We start from the raw sequence: 17,145 nt of genomic DNA on the forward strand, positions 1-17,145 counted from the left end.
CGGTGCCAAACCAACGCCACGGCAACGGGAATCGAACGTACGTACGATGATTCGTACCTTCCGATAATCGACCAGCGCCAAATCGAACGAACCAAACTGAGCCAATAGCACTGCTGCGGGAGGGGGGGGGGGAGCATCGCATCTCATAACCTGTCAAGGCGACGGCAGACAAGCCGGTGTGAGAAGCGGTGATCCACCATAGAAACGCTGTCTCTCCCTGGTCTCCTGGGCCGGACAGGCGGACGAGATGACCACAGGATACCGTTCCATCATCATCGGTTGGTTAAATTGAAAATTGAGTTATTAGGTCATCTACCAGCTGGAGGTGGTGGACCGCTTTTTGGCACAGTATCTCATCCTTTCCCAGACCGTTCGTTCGCTTTGTTTGCACGTGCATAAACTGGCACACTACTACCACAACAACAACAGCGGCGGTGGCAGCGGCGGCCACTTGCTGCATGCTGCGACCTACCGCATACCCAAGGCAGCCGGTGGCCAGTCTATTGGCTATCAACGGTTCAGGCTGATGAAATATTTCGTCCTTTTAGGGCTCGAGGTGGACGACGCAATCCTTCGTAACGAATCTATAAGCCTGCGGATTGGCAACATTGGCGAACTGATACTCTCCATTTCTATGTGCGTGTGTGTGTGTGTGTCATTTTTGCGTTTCCATACCGACAAGGACAGGCTTGTGGACCAGTGTGGATCAGTGTGCCACGTACCAACGTGCATGTTGTTTTTCCATCGCAAGACCCTGAACGTTTCATATATAGAGCCTGCCCGAGAAGCGCTCTTGCGGCATTCTGATAACCGCAAAATTCGATTAAAATGAATCCAGCGAGAATGCAGAACAAACTCAATCCCATTCCCGTATGTGGAAATACGATTTCTCGTTTGGATTATTTATTTTAAGAACGTGCAATCTAGGTGAAAAAGGATTTTTATACTGACCAATCTTTGATTCTGTTTCGTTTGTAAAACGGTTATCTATGGCTCGGACATCATCTCGTTGCGTGACGTTTTTCAAGTGACAGCTCGATATGATGCGGTTTTTGTGGGATTTTGTGGAGACGTCTGCCTGACAACTGATTTGAAATGGCGGATGTGGTGGACTGTAACACATTTGTTTATTCGGTCAGGCACCCTAACACATCATAAACCGCAAAACCAATGGAAAAGTTTTAAATATTTTTGCTAAACCGATGCATTTGCTAGTCCCTACAGTGGTTAATTGATTGCTTTATTATTTTCAAAGATATTGAAGAATTGATTGATCGACTAATCATGTTTCTGACTGATTACTAATAAAATGTTGTAATGACATTCAATCATGATGCATTAAAATAACACTTGTGATGTATTTGTGCATTCCAACGTCAGTCGTTCCTAGAACAAGATCGAAAAATAATTAGCCACATCTACACAACCGCTCTCTCCTGCCACAACGATACACACCATGTCAGCAATTAACATAGTCATTCGCGTTTTACCGCAGTACTGCGGGGAACACACATCCAAAATGTGACGTATTTATTGACTCGCCATGCCCAAACTCAAGCACTGTACCTCCGCCATGCTGCAACATGCCATAAATTCAATTTTTAGCACAGCAAACCACAACCGAAATCCGCAGCATTCGATCGTTCACATAGAATCTTTGTGCTCGATTAAGCATGAAGAAAACACGGAATGCGAAATGGTGTATTGCGAAAGGAAAGGACTCGACTTGCCTATCGAAACCCCAATGCAATGGGGCCGTCGTGTTTGCCTCATTGCTTTAATATTTAAACGGGCAAACTATCGTTCAACGACGGCGTTATTTCCATCAGTGACCGTATAACCCAGCTCCGGTATTTCACTCGCTGCAAAGGTATTTTGTTGTCAAGCGCTGACCGAAAATGTTTCCGGTGAAACATCTTTGTTTCAGCATTCAGCAGGGTTAAATAATTCAAAATACTGCTGGCCTAAAAGCATCACCGCATTGCCGCTTTAACGTAGTCGGTTGGGTACACGGAGATACTGCAAGAGGGAACACACTATACTTACAACACTTGTCTATCAAGTGAAGTCTCGTAGCGAGTTCGCGCATCCCGAAACTAACGAGAATGTATGGCATCCGCATCGTAATGGTTCCACCGTAGTAAAGAAGGATTCGTTCAACCTCGGATTTATCTTGCAATCATGGAAGATTAATCACCACCACCATCACCACCGTCTTTCGCCCAAGCTCCGATGGTCTAATGGCAGTTTAATGCCCCTGTTAGCTAATAATTTCCCAACAACACACACACATACACGCTATCACAAACGGGCTGACGATCGATCGAGTAAATAGGAAAGCTTCCAGGGTCCGTCTGCCGATAGGTCATCGGGACGATGGCAGACCGGAGATGGCAGAAATCCTAACAGTGGAAAATGGTGCAATTGATCAGATCAGGTTCAGACTCATCAAAATCAGACGATCGGAAATTACTTCCAACTGCCGGCTGGCTGGCAGCTGGCAGGCACACGATACTCGGAGCGAATGCAAAATTGTTCAATATTGAGCTAGGATGTACAAATTTGTACATTACAACGATTTCGAAGGCTCGTTCTCTTGTGCACAGTAGATAGAATGTATGTTCCAGGATGGTCAAAAATCATTTTTTAGCGTAATGAGATAAGTTTTTTAGTATTGTTGAATGGATGTTAATATATTTTTTTATTGTTGTGTGTAAGATAATCCATATTTCTTTTAGAAAGTTCAAACACATTTTCAACCACTTTTTTGTCGTTCCACACTGTGCTCCATAACTACAGTAAGATAGGTCTTATCAGCAACCGTAAAATCCAATATATCCTCGAGGCACCCATTTCCCACCGAAAAAAAATGCAGAAAAAGAACACCACACATCATCCACGAAGAAGAAACACATGACATTCGATCACCGTTCGCACGGCGATTTTTCTTTGCAAATATAGAAGCTTTGCTAACCCACACCGATGGTACGGCCGGATCTGATTTGACTCGCTATATTGAGCGGCGAACGTTGTACGTAATCCAATGCTAATATCGAAGTCACGAGGACACATTCCCGTCTGGCGTGTTGGGCACATGAACGCCACCACCTGAACGCTCTGCTACATACACACATATATAGGCAATCGAGGAGCCCTCTTGATCCAGTCTCATCCAGTATCATATCCCACCATGCAGAACGGGAACCATTGGTGAGGATTGGAGGGAAACGGGAGGTCGCAAGCGAGGTGAAATCAGTGAAAATAGGCTGTCTGGTGCTTTAGGCTTCACCGGCTGCTACCACTTTCGAACCTTCTGACGTCGTGTCGTCTCGTATGACTATGTCAGCGCGATTGTGTGTGTGTGTTTTACGCCGTCGGCTGACTTGACATTTTCACCATCTCCGTGGACCGTGGATGCAGATACATTAAATATTTGATTTACCCTTCCACTGACTGTGTGCGAATGAAACGCCACTTTCCAATTGTGTACTGACGCAATATATCTGTAGTAGTTGGATTAAATTCTATTTGAAAGTTGGTACAATATTTTCAAGGAATGTGTAGCAGTGAGCATTCAGTAACTTGCAACTTATGTTATGAAACACGGGTTCATATGTGATTCTTTCCATGCCACGTAGAAGTACTTGTACATTGCCATACTAGATATGATTTTAAGGATTTATTTGTGTTCAATTGTAGGACGTGGTTTAAAAAGCTTGCAAGGATGATCAGTCTACCAACACTTCACATAAAAAGTAATTTGAAGTAAAACTCTTTACAATACCCATCCTTTCTAATAGCATGTTCCATCGCCACAAACACACCAGCTACTAACACATGTGCACACACAAAAACATGGCTACAAAACAAGGATCCAATTTTCATTTCCGACCCGTGTGCTATTGTGTGCTCCAGCAGCGGGAGAAAAGCTTTACTACACACTTCCTTTTACTACTACATCGGGTTGCAAATCAACAGTCAACGTCACTCCTTCACCCCAAGTCTGACAGCGCCTGACATACACACACACACCCATGCACACACATACACAAACTTTGAAAGAAAAATCACGTCACCCCGCGAAAAGACACCCCGTTTCCTCAAACGAATGGATTAAAAATGCAACCTTAATCCGAGTGCAACCACTCGAGGATAAAATGCACCGCCAGGCAGCAGCAGCAGCAGCAGCAACAGTGGGTGCTATTTCACTTTCTCCCTCGCTCTCTCTCTCTCTCTATCCATCTCCCTTTCTGTCGCTACAAACCAGACCGGTTGTTGAACTTTTCCGCTTTTCCGGCTGCATTCTAGCCTGCCGGAGGTGGGTGTCTGGTAATGTGCAGCAGCCGGGTTTGGTAGGAAAATATGCACAGACACAATACCCAAATCGTTTCCGTATCCGCTTCACTGGCGCTCGTTTCGTTTTTGCAGCTTTAATCCACTTTGGCCCTCGGGAGCCGTGTTTGGCACGGTACACCGAGAACTCTGTTGGGCTTTCGAGCAACCCCGGTACGGGACGAAAAAAGGGGGGCTTCGGGAAAGACGTAGGTTGCGAAATTCTTCTCTCTTACTCGGTTAGTAGGAAAATAATATCGCAAGCCCTCTCGCTGAAGGGGGCGCTTGAGCGCTTTTACCTCAAGTGCTTAATCCTTGGCAGGGCTTTCTTGTTTTGTTGCGTTTCCCTGCCACAGCCGACGGTGGCCTTTTTACGCCCCAGTGGTAACGCGCGCGGAGGCAAAGCGAGAGATTATTACCGAGTTGATCGATAATTGTGTTTGGTTTATCCTGCGCCAAGCAAGCGCCCAGCAGCCCTCCGTGCTGAGGTTTCTTCGGCACGCTCCAACATCCGGATAAGTTTACCCGTGGGCGTGGACTGTGCCAACTTACGACCGATAGCAGAAGCAAACAACCAAACGAAGACTGATTTATCCGAACGCCTGTGTGTTGAGGCAAGCTGTGCTTGAGGATGTAAAAAATGGTAGCAGTTTTCCATCGATACCGTACTTCTTTCTGACAGCTTTCAGGGATGAAGTTTCCGTTGCATTTGATTGATATGTTTTTTGGTTTGTTTTAATGGATAGCTGGCCCGGAAAATATGTCTTACCCCGTAACTGCGCCAGAGTTTGCCCGTATAGCAAGACTTCAATTTATCGAGCTCAATAAATTTAATTGAAATTCACACAAACTTTTTCTCACAGCATAAATAAAGTAAGCACAAATGGAAGGAAGGAAAAGTTTCGATCGTTACCGTTAATCCCTCCGGATGGTGTGGTGTGTTGTTTTTAAAAACGGCTCCGAATTCAATTAGCCACAATCAACCTGAAGGTGAGCCATCAGTCGGAAGACGTCTCCGGTTTCGAGGGCTGGCAAGGTGGAGCTTAATTTGAGGTTGACTGGTTGGACAGGTGAAAGAGCAATCGATGGATTAATTTGATAAACTTTGAGTTCATGATCAGGAAGGCGTCAGGATCTGACATTGCTTGATAAGGCAATATTTGTTTGGCCGGTAATGAGCGTATCAGTATCTGGAGATTAGGTTTAAATTGCATCTTAAGCTGTCATGTATTTCGAAGCTATTTTTAGTATGGGTTTTTATGTCTTTCTCAGAAGGATATCAAAATAAAAAGCATAAAAACATATTTTTGTTCACAAATTGAAGCATACTCTGCGGCCTTAAAAGCATAATTACTTGGTTTTAATACAACGTTGTTGCTGTTTCTTTCTGGAATCAGCTCAAACTGACCTACAATCGTAGCTATGGGTCCCTTCACGATTCTAGTCCGATTTTATATGGAGTTTTTTTTTACAGTAGGCAGAAATCCTGTTAACACTCCATACAAAACCACACACAAAACTATCCTGCGTTTTTCATTCTAGATTATTTTATCCTCAAAACTAGAATTAGATTCAAGTGGCAGATGGCAAAACAAGGTGGTGTTTTCATTATCATTATCCGAAGGTTCATTAAAGAGATCAGGTGGTGGAATCCAGAATCAAAGTGTCTATAGTCCAGGTGGTCTCATGGCATGTTTTTATAAGCAAATTTGATCGTCACTTTTTAATAGGACGGGTGAAAACTTTTGCTCAAACAGGTTTTAACGGAATCGTCGGTTTGTACTGTATTATAATCCTGAAAAAAACCTTTCAAATATTTTTAATGACTATAAAATCAAAAATTTAATAATTATAAAATCAAAATTATTGAAAAAAACCGTTAAGAGGGTCACTCGTTTTGAGAGAGTCGAAAGTATTTTCTTCGTTCTGTCTTTGGCGCAACAGTCGTTGTCGGTCAAGGTCTGCCAGTACAATTAATGGCTTGGCTGTCCGTGACTTATCCGATCACACAAAGTAGGATAGTCGGTGATCTACGAATGGGGCACATGGTCCAAACGGGGCTTGAACCCATGACAGTCGTGACAGTTGACGACTGCACCACGGGAGAGACCGTGTCCCAATACAAAATTAAATAAATAATTAAGATACTATAAATTAAGCTCATGGTAGATATTGTAGAGCAGTGCTCTCCAACCTTTTTAGTACCACGGACCACTTGGGTTTGAAAGTAAATTTGCCGCGGTCCACATATATTAAGGGCTTATAATTCGTAGACTTGTTGCAAAGCGTTTTGATCGAAAATAAGCTTCAATATTATTCTATTCTATTATTCAACATCATTCTGTTGAAATTTAATCTTGATTGTGGGAAAACGTGAACGATATGTAATGTAATATGCTTTTCTTCTTAAAAAATCAAATCTTTCGCGGACCACATCTATTCACGCAACGGACCACAAAAGGTCCGTGGACCACAGGTTGAAGAGTACTGTTGTAGAGTATTATTGTTTGTAATTGTTTTTTTTACATTGTTCTGTTCTTAGAATCATTCAAATTAGAATTTATTACAAATTCCATGTTGATTTTCGTTGACTGTATTCAATGAGCAACATTTTTTTACGAATTGTTTATCCACATTTATAATTTGGCGCGCCAGTGCTAGTGCAAATTGGAACCGACGGAACGATTATATTAGACGGTAACCTGTTACAAGTTTCTTTACTGCAGATACAACTCACACAACAATTGGGAACGTGTACCACTTTTCTAGCAGCTTTTTGTACCGTTTCGTTTTATCACAACATCCGATTACATCTACTTTTTAACACACCACTTGCACTGCGCTGTTACAACTTTGCCTCAAACGGAAACCTACACAAAAACAGGAACAATTTCTCTTCGTTTAGCTGACGCTAAGCTTCCAACAATTCCAGAGCAGTGTTTGCATTCCAGGTTCTTCGGCAAACGCGCATTCCTTCGCACAAATCCTGTTTGCAACCAATTTAACCTGCAATTTTCTGTACTTTTTTCCGCAGTTCGAGCATATCCACTCATAGAACACACATATTCGCAACAAAAAATTGCAAACTTTGTTAAGGAAACTTTGATGGGAGATGTGACTCGACTCGAAAACTGTCCTTTCATGAAGTGCATCCGACATACGAGAAGTTGTGCTTTTTTTTTGGTTGCTTGCTCTCGCTCAACAAAATGCAACATCAGCAACCGAAACGGCATAAGGCAAGCCTCAAACTTGGGTCTTGTGTTCGGTTCTGATTTTTTTAGAAAACGAAGCGAACGAAAAAGTGAAGGTAGTTTGGCGACAATTTCATTGTCATCAGCTCCTGCTCGTTTCGGCAGTTTGGTGAGATTGCGAATGAGTTTGTAGTTCTGTTTGATGTGAAAAAGGGGGAAAAGGTGAAGCAAAAAACCCCGGAGAACAGAGTGGGAAAGGTATATTGCACCACCTACCTAAGCTTCTAGTAATTTGGCGTTTGGTAGTAGTTTTGAACATGAAGACGTAAAATTTTCTGCCAAAGCAGAAAGAAAATTCAAACCATTTTCCGTCATCGAATACGGCAAATGAAACGAAAAACTCTTAGCATGAAGATGCAGTCCTTTTGCCCATGCTCAAAACTTTAAGCCGCTTTGAATGACAGTAGCGCGTCATGGAATCCTATTACGACGACTGCTTGCCGGTGCATTCCTTTTTATTGTGATCTATTATGATCTGTCTACTGCTGCTGCAAAAGGAAGGCAACAAGTTTTCGCAACTCTTGCAATCATAAATCACGTACCACTGTTTATTGTTCTCCATGCCCTCCATGGGTTTTTTAATGCGCACCATAATAAAGTGTCAAGCAGTCTTCAACTTCGTTTTATATTTCCATTCTTTTTTTACTCTTTTCTACTCCACAAACACATCAACTATACCGCCATCCACCTTTATCGAAGCCTTTTAATCATTGGAGCCAAATTCAGAAAGAAACCCCGACTGTACGCTAGAGTCGTGCTTATGCTCCATGGGCTCCGTTCCCTGCACAAACAAAAAAAAAACCCTCCCGAGACCGATATGGCGGTAAAGAAAAATGTGATGCTAGACGCAAACACTCACATAGACATCGAAAACCAATGCAACACAGCGGAACGATTTATCTCGCTGTGTGCATTCTCCTCACGCGGCTCCATGCTATGCCGAAGGTCGGAAAAGTGCAATGTCGCGCCACGTGTCTGCACGCCTCCTTTTCCAGACGCTGCAGCCGGTGTACGGGTCGGGTCTGTGACCGCGAGTATCCCCCGCTCTCTTCATGTTTATAACACCCCGATGTGTCGCCGGTTTCGCTTTCGCGTATTTTTGCGCCGGCCGACATCGACCAGACGACAAAGAAAATGCACAACCTTTTGAAAGGGAAAAACTTTTTCTCACGATCCTTTATTCTACGCTGGTCTGCGTGTGTTTGTGAGAGAAAGAGAACGAGGCAGAAGATACAAGAACACGGAAAGGAATTGCATAGTTGCATACACACACACACACACCGACCCAAACAAACCGTTTGTGGAGTAGCTGCACACTCACTTGGATGCCTTCACGAAGGGCAGCTTGAGATCGAGACGTTCTGATTTATCTGGCTCTTGGGTGACGGCGGCGCGTTCGCTTTATCTGTTCCCCGTCCGTGATTGTCTGTGAAGTCTGTGAGTTATTATGTGGCTCTCGTCTGACTGGGAAAGTCTGTATGTGTGTGTGCGCACGGTACAACAGCATGCATCTTGCTGCTTGCAACTGCGCTACCGCTTCCGGGTTGCTGCTGACGAAACCACTTCTTTCATCACGCCGGAGCAACTTCCGAAAATTCGATTACCGACTGTCTGCGTGCGCTCGCAGACTCTCTCATGGCTACCATTCTCGTTGCCACTTTTTCACCCGTTTGTGTCCTTTTTTTTCTTGCAGAATCTCTCCAAACACATCGCCCAAACGGCGACCGATGGCAGAAAATGGTCCAACGGAGTGGCGCAGCAGAAATCAATCGATTCGCACCTCGGACGCGATCAGCATCGGCGACAGTGACACTTCCGGCGACAACAAACCGTCCTCACACGACGAAACCATCATCACGAAAAGTCCTACACAAACAACACTGGTAAGTTGTTGGTAGGGAAGTCGAGCATGCTATGTGGCAAGACGTTTGTTCATTATCATTTTAAATCCTTTTTTAAGCGTTTTTTGTATCGGTTAGAAATATGGATTTTTATTTAGTGTCTATTGTACACGAGTACACGACGTACACGAAAGTGGAGGAAAAATAGGTAGCTAAAAGTAAAAGAACTATCACAGTTTAATAATTTCACAACGATTGCACTTGATGTTCTGCAACGACGATCCAGTTGTTCCAGCTAGTTCGACAAAAAGCTCTTATTTAATATTCCGTGCGTTCGTTTGTGATCGAATTTAAAGGCCTATCTTATTGACCCTTTTTATTACAAACATATTTTATATTCAGCAGTGTAAAAAAGTAAAGAGGTCTATATCAACTACCTAACGTAAAATTGAAAAATGGACTCTTTTCGGCTGTAGAAAAAAATAAGGGAAATAATTTATTTTCATGAACATGATTTGCAAGGTAATTATTTAAACTTACTTGCAAAAATAAATCTACAACCTTGCGAGAGCTTTCGTCAGTTGTCCGAAATTTTCGCCAGGTTGAACGAAGACATACGTGTAGACATGTTTTAAGATCTACCTTCGATTTTTATAAACTCCTGCTCAGTTTTGGCGACAAAATTGTTGGCGTAGAGTCTTTGCATCAAGTTGGTCCAGAAAAATTCGATGGGACGCAGCTGGGTGATGGTGGTCCGCTTGGCGGACTTGGGTGTCATATCGAAATTCCGCCGAAATGATCGCAATGAGTTTTGGCATCATTGGTTGTCGCTGCGATGCCAGTGAACACGATTTCTGCTTCCCTATATGTTTGTTTATGTTTCTCGGGTACTATTTCACTGTTTAGCCGTATGCATAGACCTCCTGGCCAAGCTTACGAAGCAATGTAACCACTTGTCCCTCGGTCTTCATTCCTTCAGGTTCCTTTGGAGCCTGAAATCGCTCAGGGTCATCAGCCATTCGAAACCAGGCTTTCTTTCGATGCTTTGATTGTTGTCTAACAGTGCCAAAATCTTAAAGATACCGAAAATGAATTATACCACGTCTACAAACTGCCGCACGTAGCTTGTTTTAGACGCTACGAGGTGCCATTCTTTGATCGAGCACGCTACTGAACGAAGCAGCTTCAGTTTTTTGGCCATCACAGTTAGAGTTTGACTGATAGAGGTATCATATTTTTCTGCTGACTGAGATAAACTCATGCCAAATCTTTTTTACTCATGTAGACTTTTTTAACGTAAACGTTAGTGCAGATTAAGAACAATCTCTCCTTAATTACAAATAAGCAATTAAATTAATATTAAACTTTTACTCCACATTTATAAAACCTATACATGACACCTTGAATCTTGCTTCTATTTCGATATTCCAAAGCATGTTTATTTTTTGCATATCGTATCTAATTTTAGCTTCCTTTCACACGTTCCCCCTAAAAATAAGCTCGAACAATTCCAAAAATATCACCTAAATCCTCCCCTGCATGAGTAGCCAAGTGTTAATCGCCCATGTGATGCTTTGAATCGTTTATGAATTAAGCTGAACAATGTTTAAAAATATTCATCACGCATTTTGTTTTGTGGAGCTTTCTGATAAAGCGACGTACCAAAAAAAGCCTTTCTCGTTACCCTCTCCTGATCCTTATCCTATCGCGTGTCAATGTTTCCAGTGGTGATATCAGCTCACACCTCAATGCCTTTCCTTTTTTTCATATTTTCAAACCCTAACCAATCTCACTACTCCTCCTACAGATCCTTGGCAGCTTATCCTATACCAGCCTTTCACACGCGTGAGCCTTTTACCAACTTCATCGTCCTTCGAAAATGGATCATCTCGCCCCTGACCGGTCACGGTGTTTTGCAACCAACAGACGACCGGAAGTGTGACCTTCTGTCACTTTCAATCAACTAACCCTCCCATGACCATGCCACCTCGAAGAACCAACACACTTGCGTACAAATTTGCTCATTTCCCCCAGCGCGCGCGCTTGCTCTCTCTCTCTCTCATGAGTGAAAGTACTATTTTGAGGGTATGGTGGCCATATTTATTTGCAAACACATCTTTGCCCCACAGCTTCACTTTCACCCTTTTTTGCTTAGCAGAAGCCGCCAGCGAGATGAATGGCTTGGTACGGTGAGAATAATATTAAAATGGCAAAGAATAAGAGCGTTTCCATTGGTAGATATGAAATGCAACGGACACGCCACATCAATACCAAAGCAGGGGCAAATGTTGGTTAGATTGATGTGGAGTCACTTTTTTCTCGATTCAGCTCACTTCCCCCTATTGGGTAAGCTTAACACGAGTACAGCAAAACGCACTGTGCTTTTCTTGTTGGCTTCCAACACACACGGACCTCGTTTAATCCTTTCCCCGTCGTTCCCTTCGTCGAAACGAGCCCGCAAATGGAGAAGCCCGGTTGCTTTACCCCACAAGTGCGGTGAATTATTGATATTCTTTTTGAGCCTCTCGAACACGTCGTCTTCCTCCATTTGCCCGACGATGAAAGCTTCAGTCTTGGTGTGACCAATGCACGGACCAAATACTGTGGTGTAGGGCTTGTTGGTTTCCTAAAGGTCCGATCGACTATTGACCTACCCCATAGTGAGGGGGTAAAGGGCACATGACTTTTGCCTGATTCGTTCGCAAATAGCATATCTATGTTGCATGTGGTCCTGAATAAATTATCTTTTTTTTTGTTGTGTGCCAGCTAAAGCGTACTTTATTTCCATTCGTACCAGATGGATGGCGACCGAAATTACGCTCGTTGTTTGTCGGTATGGTCGGGTAGGCTATGGAATAGCAACATTTTGTGACACTAAGAGTGACGCATTGATGGAAGTGTAGCTGTTTTCAGACATAGTGTTCGAAGTTGGATGTTGAATAGTAATTATGTATGTATTGTTTGCTTTCCATTATAATTTTAATTCAATGCAAAATAGGTCTGTTCCACTCTCATTGTCATATAAAATATTAGTAAGAAAATTGACGATTTAAATTGCTCATACTATCATAAATATTACATCTCATCAGCTTCTTCCAGACAGACATAAACTATATTAACTTTAACCAATTTGCTCACAAGAAACTATTCGGCATCAGCATTTCCAGAGCTCGACAATCACGCCTGACTATTCCAACGTGCGACAAACATTATCCGTCTGTAAAGGACTCTAATAAATTTGAGTAAATTTAAAATGGTGCCAGCCCAATTTTGCTATGCTTGCACAGCATAACCACATTCCGCACAGCATACGAAACATTCCGCACCCGAGCAGCGTCTTTTCGCTTCCTTAGATCCATTGCGCACACGTCTGCTTGCTAAGGAAAAGATAGTTTAGCTTAAGTACCTTCAACAAAACCATCTTCCCGTTACGGCTGCTGTTTAGTGAATCGTTTGATATGCTCTCGCAAAACATAAACGAGATGTAACTCTCTTCCTCCCTCCCTACAGTGAAATGAAATGAGAGCGGGAGGTAGTTTTCGTCTATTCGCTCCCTTTGCCGAAAATAACAGCCAAAAAGGAAGAAAACATTCACAGATTCCGAAGGGAATGTCTGTGGCGTCTTTTTCTTTCGTCTTTTTTTTTTCGCATCCCCTGTCCCCACCGAACATGGTTGGACTTCCGGAAGATATGGTCCTTTTTTTCGACCATGTGACGGAGGGTGGTGTGTGTACGCTTGTGCACACTTGCCCCACCTCACAACAAGGAAGCGCGCCGCCAAGGAAACGATGCAGACGGAAGCATAAATCACATAAAAATGTAATTTCTACCAACGAAATCCTGCCCGGTTTTTCGGCTGGCCACCGTCGCCACAGCCATACACACACACGCTCTCTCTCTCTCTATGTATGCACGTTGAGGACAGCAATCTGTGGCCCGTAATCGGAATAGCGCAACGAGGCGAAGAAAAAAGCGCCCGAAAGATGCTTTGACAACGGGAAGGGGGGGGACACCAAATGTTAAATAAATTTCGCTGCCTTCGCTCCCACCGCGTAAAACCAAACGAGCACCAGGCGCACGTCAAATGAAACGGATGAAACAAATGGTAGTTAGCAACATTTTATGCCACAGCCCAAAATTCTTTCAATAAACATTCGCTTAGCTTTGCCGTTGATAAGGCGAGCGACGGAATATGGGCGACCACGGTGTTGTTTGCTCTCGTCGTTCTAGCGTGCTAATAAATGGAACGAAAAATCTGATGCGCTTTTATAGATGTGCCACGTGGCGGGCTGAGGCCGGGGTGCGTGGAGATGGAACGATCCACCCCCGTTTAGAGATGGATATCAACCCTATTATCGAGTAATAAGGAACTGTCTCTGTCTCTGGTATCTCTGTCTGTGGTAGTCATACAAATGTTGGGGAAATGTCTGGCTCCATTCCTTCATCAATATGCTTACCTAGATTTCGGAGCATTATTTATCATCTCCCTGTTTACCCGCTTTTCTCGCAATCGTATTATGCACGACAAAATGAGTTCCATCGAAATGCTTATTCCTTTTTTCGTCCGATGTTCCGACGAATAGTTTACAGACATTCATCGAGAAAGGGGGCAGCTTTCAACTGTTTGTACCATTCACCATTCACAAACCATCCGACCGATTGCAAAAATGTTTTAAAATCACTCCTTTTCAATCTATTTACGAAGGCACAAGCTTTGAGCGTTTGAAGATTGATTCATTTTCAGCGATTAAGCCAGCATATTGAATCTCTTTTTTTGATTACATTACGCGAACGGAGAAATGTAAATAGAGATACGCGCAAGCCATTGCGCATGGAATCGCAGTACAGAAAGGAGCTACATTTTCTGTTAAATTCATATCAATTTGTACTCCGACTGGATGGTTATTGTTTGGAATGGAAAAGATAAATAAAAATCCGTTTACATTTGCAAAGATCTTTCGATTATATCACCGCAACGCACAAAATAATCTCAATCGAATGATGAAACTTTAGTTATCAATGGCGTTTTTTTTTAGCACGAAACCATGAAGCTCTTCGGAATTCATTAAGGACTGGTGTCACAGTTGCATTTACCTTAAAAAGATTACTTGACGTAACAACTTATGAGACGAATGAACTTCACAAAACCTCTTTTAACTATTCCAACAACAATAATTTGTAGAAAAATCCCTTTGCCTAGTTTTACTTATCTCCTAAATGTATGCAATGTGTATTATTCCTTTTTATGGATTTTGTTTTGCAGACACTGCTGCAACAATTTGTTACTAATTAATGACAAATGTTTTAAAAATAAAATGTTACAGAAAACAATTTCTTCTTTTTCTTCTTATTTGGCTAAACAACCATAATCGGTTTAATCCTGCATTTCGACTTGCACTTCCAAAGCTTCCGCCAACATAGAATCGGAGAAGGAAAGGTCTTTGGTGAATGATGTTATTAGCACCACGTTTTATTTAAATTGTTCAACAGTATTATATATTTCAACACAATAAAAGCTTGAATCTGCACGTCAATAGGGAATTGAACAGAATAGAACACACCTAATTAAAGAAGTAAAGTTCGTTTCTTGACGCATATAATGTTTACCGCAACTTCTTCTTACTTGGCGTACCAGTCGAAGATGGTCCTAGCCTACTTTAGCCATAAATGCACTTGACCTAAGTACCTAAGCTGTACCTAAGGGGAGCTTATTCCATACGGGGTTTGAATTCATGACGAGCATGTTGTAGATTCGTATAACTTAATGACTATATTAAGAGAAGTCTCAAAATCTAACGGTAATTAAGTTTAATGTTTCTGTTCTCTACAATTGTTAAAGAAAATAGTAGTAAGAAGTAAATATTTTTCCTAGGATGAAGAAAGTTCGTAGTGGACTTAACAACTACGCCCAATCGGCTTTTTTTACAATGGATTTTTATTGGTGTTTTTAAACCTTTTTTTATAAAATTTGTGCTCAAAAAATTAAATTATGTTTTACCAAATTCATATTAACATTGAAACAAATAATATTGCATACTTTCAGGCGCTAAGCAAGCACGGCCAAGCGGAAATGTTTACTTTTGCATAAGTTATTTTAATATCTCTTATTATGTTTTTAAAATGTTTTTTAAGTATTTTAAACATTTTTGTAATTTTATCATTACCTTTCAAACTTATCAGCGAATTCATTTCTTCTTATAACATGATCAAACGACATTAACAGCAAGTCAAGCATTCTTTCATCTTCAATCTCGTCCTATTTCTTATCTTGTAGGGTTAAATAATCGCACAGCTAATTTTGTGCTCCATAAATTTCTTCCACATAATAGAATTTAGTTCCATTCCCCCACTCCCACTCCCGCTCCTCCCGTCTGGTCTAATCATGTTCCGCATACAGTGCCGGCAGCTATAATAGCTTTCCCTCTGTTACTCCCTTTCATCCACAGCCAAAGACGCGTCCACCGAATGCGATGCCCCAGCGATACGCAAGTCTTCCATGTTCGAGTCCACCCAAGTTGCAGGATTTGACCGGATCAAATGATGCCGCCGGCGGAAGTCTGGACGGTGGCCGAAACAAGCTCGGCATCGGTATCAGCGCGGTGCACGATGCGGTACTGCGGGGGATGGCCCGACTGCCCGGTACGTTGCCTTGTTGCATGCTTCCTTATCGCTTATATTTGCATACAATTTCTCCCCTCTCAGTTTAATTCATCTTTGTGTCGCAATTTGTGTGGAAAGTATGGTGCTGTTTAATTTTAATCATTTATTGAACTGAAATGTTTGGTTTAACGTTTCTTAACATTAAACACATTTTCCAAAACCATGCGAAACAGAACAAAATGAATCCGGGGTTCCCGTAACGTTTGCACCATAATTAGCCCAATTATGGCTACTTCAGTTAACAACCACATCGGGTAAAATCCCATGAAACCCTGGGGCAGTACACTGCAACGCTTTCCACAACTTAATAGCGTTTGTGGGGAAAAATTAAATTTTCATATCAGTAACATCCACCACCTTGCACCGGTGCACCAACCATGGTGCACTGCTGGTGGCGTTCCCGTGTCCTTTTAACGGACTTTATACACGAGCGTTTTTTGTTCCTTCGTTTCGTTTGCTCATTGCGATTAAGCCGTTCTTCCGTAGATCATCCACCATTTCCACAACCATCCTATTTTACCCCCTTGGGATGGAATGAGAGAAAACATTGCGCTCGAGCAAAAATTCTAAAAAAAAAGCCGCACAAGAAAAATGCTCGGAATGAGCGAAAACAGCAAGCATAATTTTATTTGCTTTCACTTCACACGAAGCTTTTGCACCGAGCCTGAGGATTTAGCTGCATTGCAAAGTTCCATCGCGTTTCGTGGCGCCAATCCCACGACGTACCACATACACACAGCAGGCGAATTGACATTTGCCTCAACTCTCTACGGTGCACTTTCACGGAGGGATGAAATTATGTGCACCGGGGGAAAATGTGCGAAATGAGGTAAATAAGAGCAGGAACGGGGAAAAGGAAAACAAGCACAGGAGCAGAAACAAATAATCGAACAGAAACTACTAGCAGAAGCTTGTGGTTGTGTACTGTGGCGGGCCCGTGTGTGTGTGTGTGCGAGACCAGGCATCGTATAAAGAGCAAAGATTAATGAGATGGCCTACAGGCACGCAGCTGGCTGACGCTAATGGTGTGTGAGTTGTTGTCGTAATTATTCTACGCTTAT

At 42.5% G+C, this 17,145-nt stretch overlaps 1 protein-coding gene across 6 annotated transcripts in view; it reads left to right on the plus strand.

Annotated features, from left to right (window-relative positions):
- The window catches only part of LOC120960013 (mucin-5AC), a 171,781-nt gene that overhangs the window by 110,030 nt on the left and 44,606 nt on the right, over window positions 1–17,145 (plus strand). For all 6 annotated transcript variants that reach the window (XM_040383868.2, XM_040383873.2, XM_040383874.2 and 3 more), the window contains exons 6-7: window positions 9,277–9,466; window positions 15,871–16,063. In XM_040383868.2, the coding sequence (XP_040239802.2) occupies window positions 9,277–9,466; window positions 15,871–16,063 (383 nt within the window). The remainder of the gene's footprint in view (window positions 1–9,276; window positions 9,467–15,870; window positions 16,064–17,145) is intronic.

Source organism: Anopheles coluzzii, chromosome 3 (assembly GCF_943734685.1).
Source record: "Anopheles coluzzii chromosome 3, AcolN3, whole genome shotgun sequence".
Taxonomy (NCBI): Eukaryota; Metazoa; Arthropoda; class Insecta; order Diptera; family Culicidae; genus Anopheles; species Anopheles coluzzii.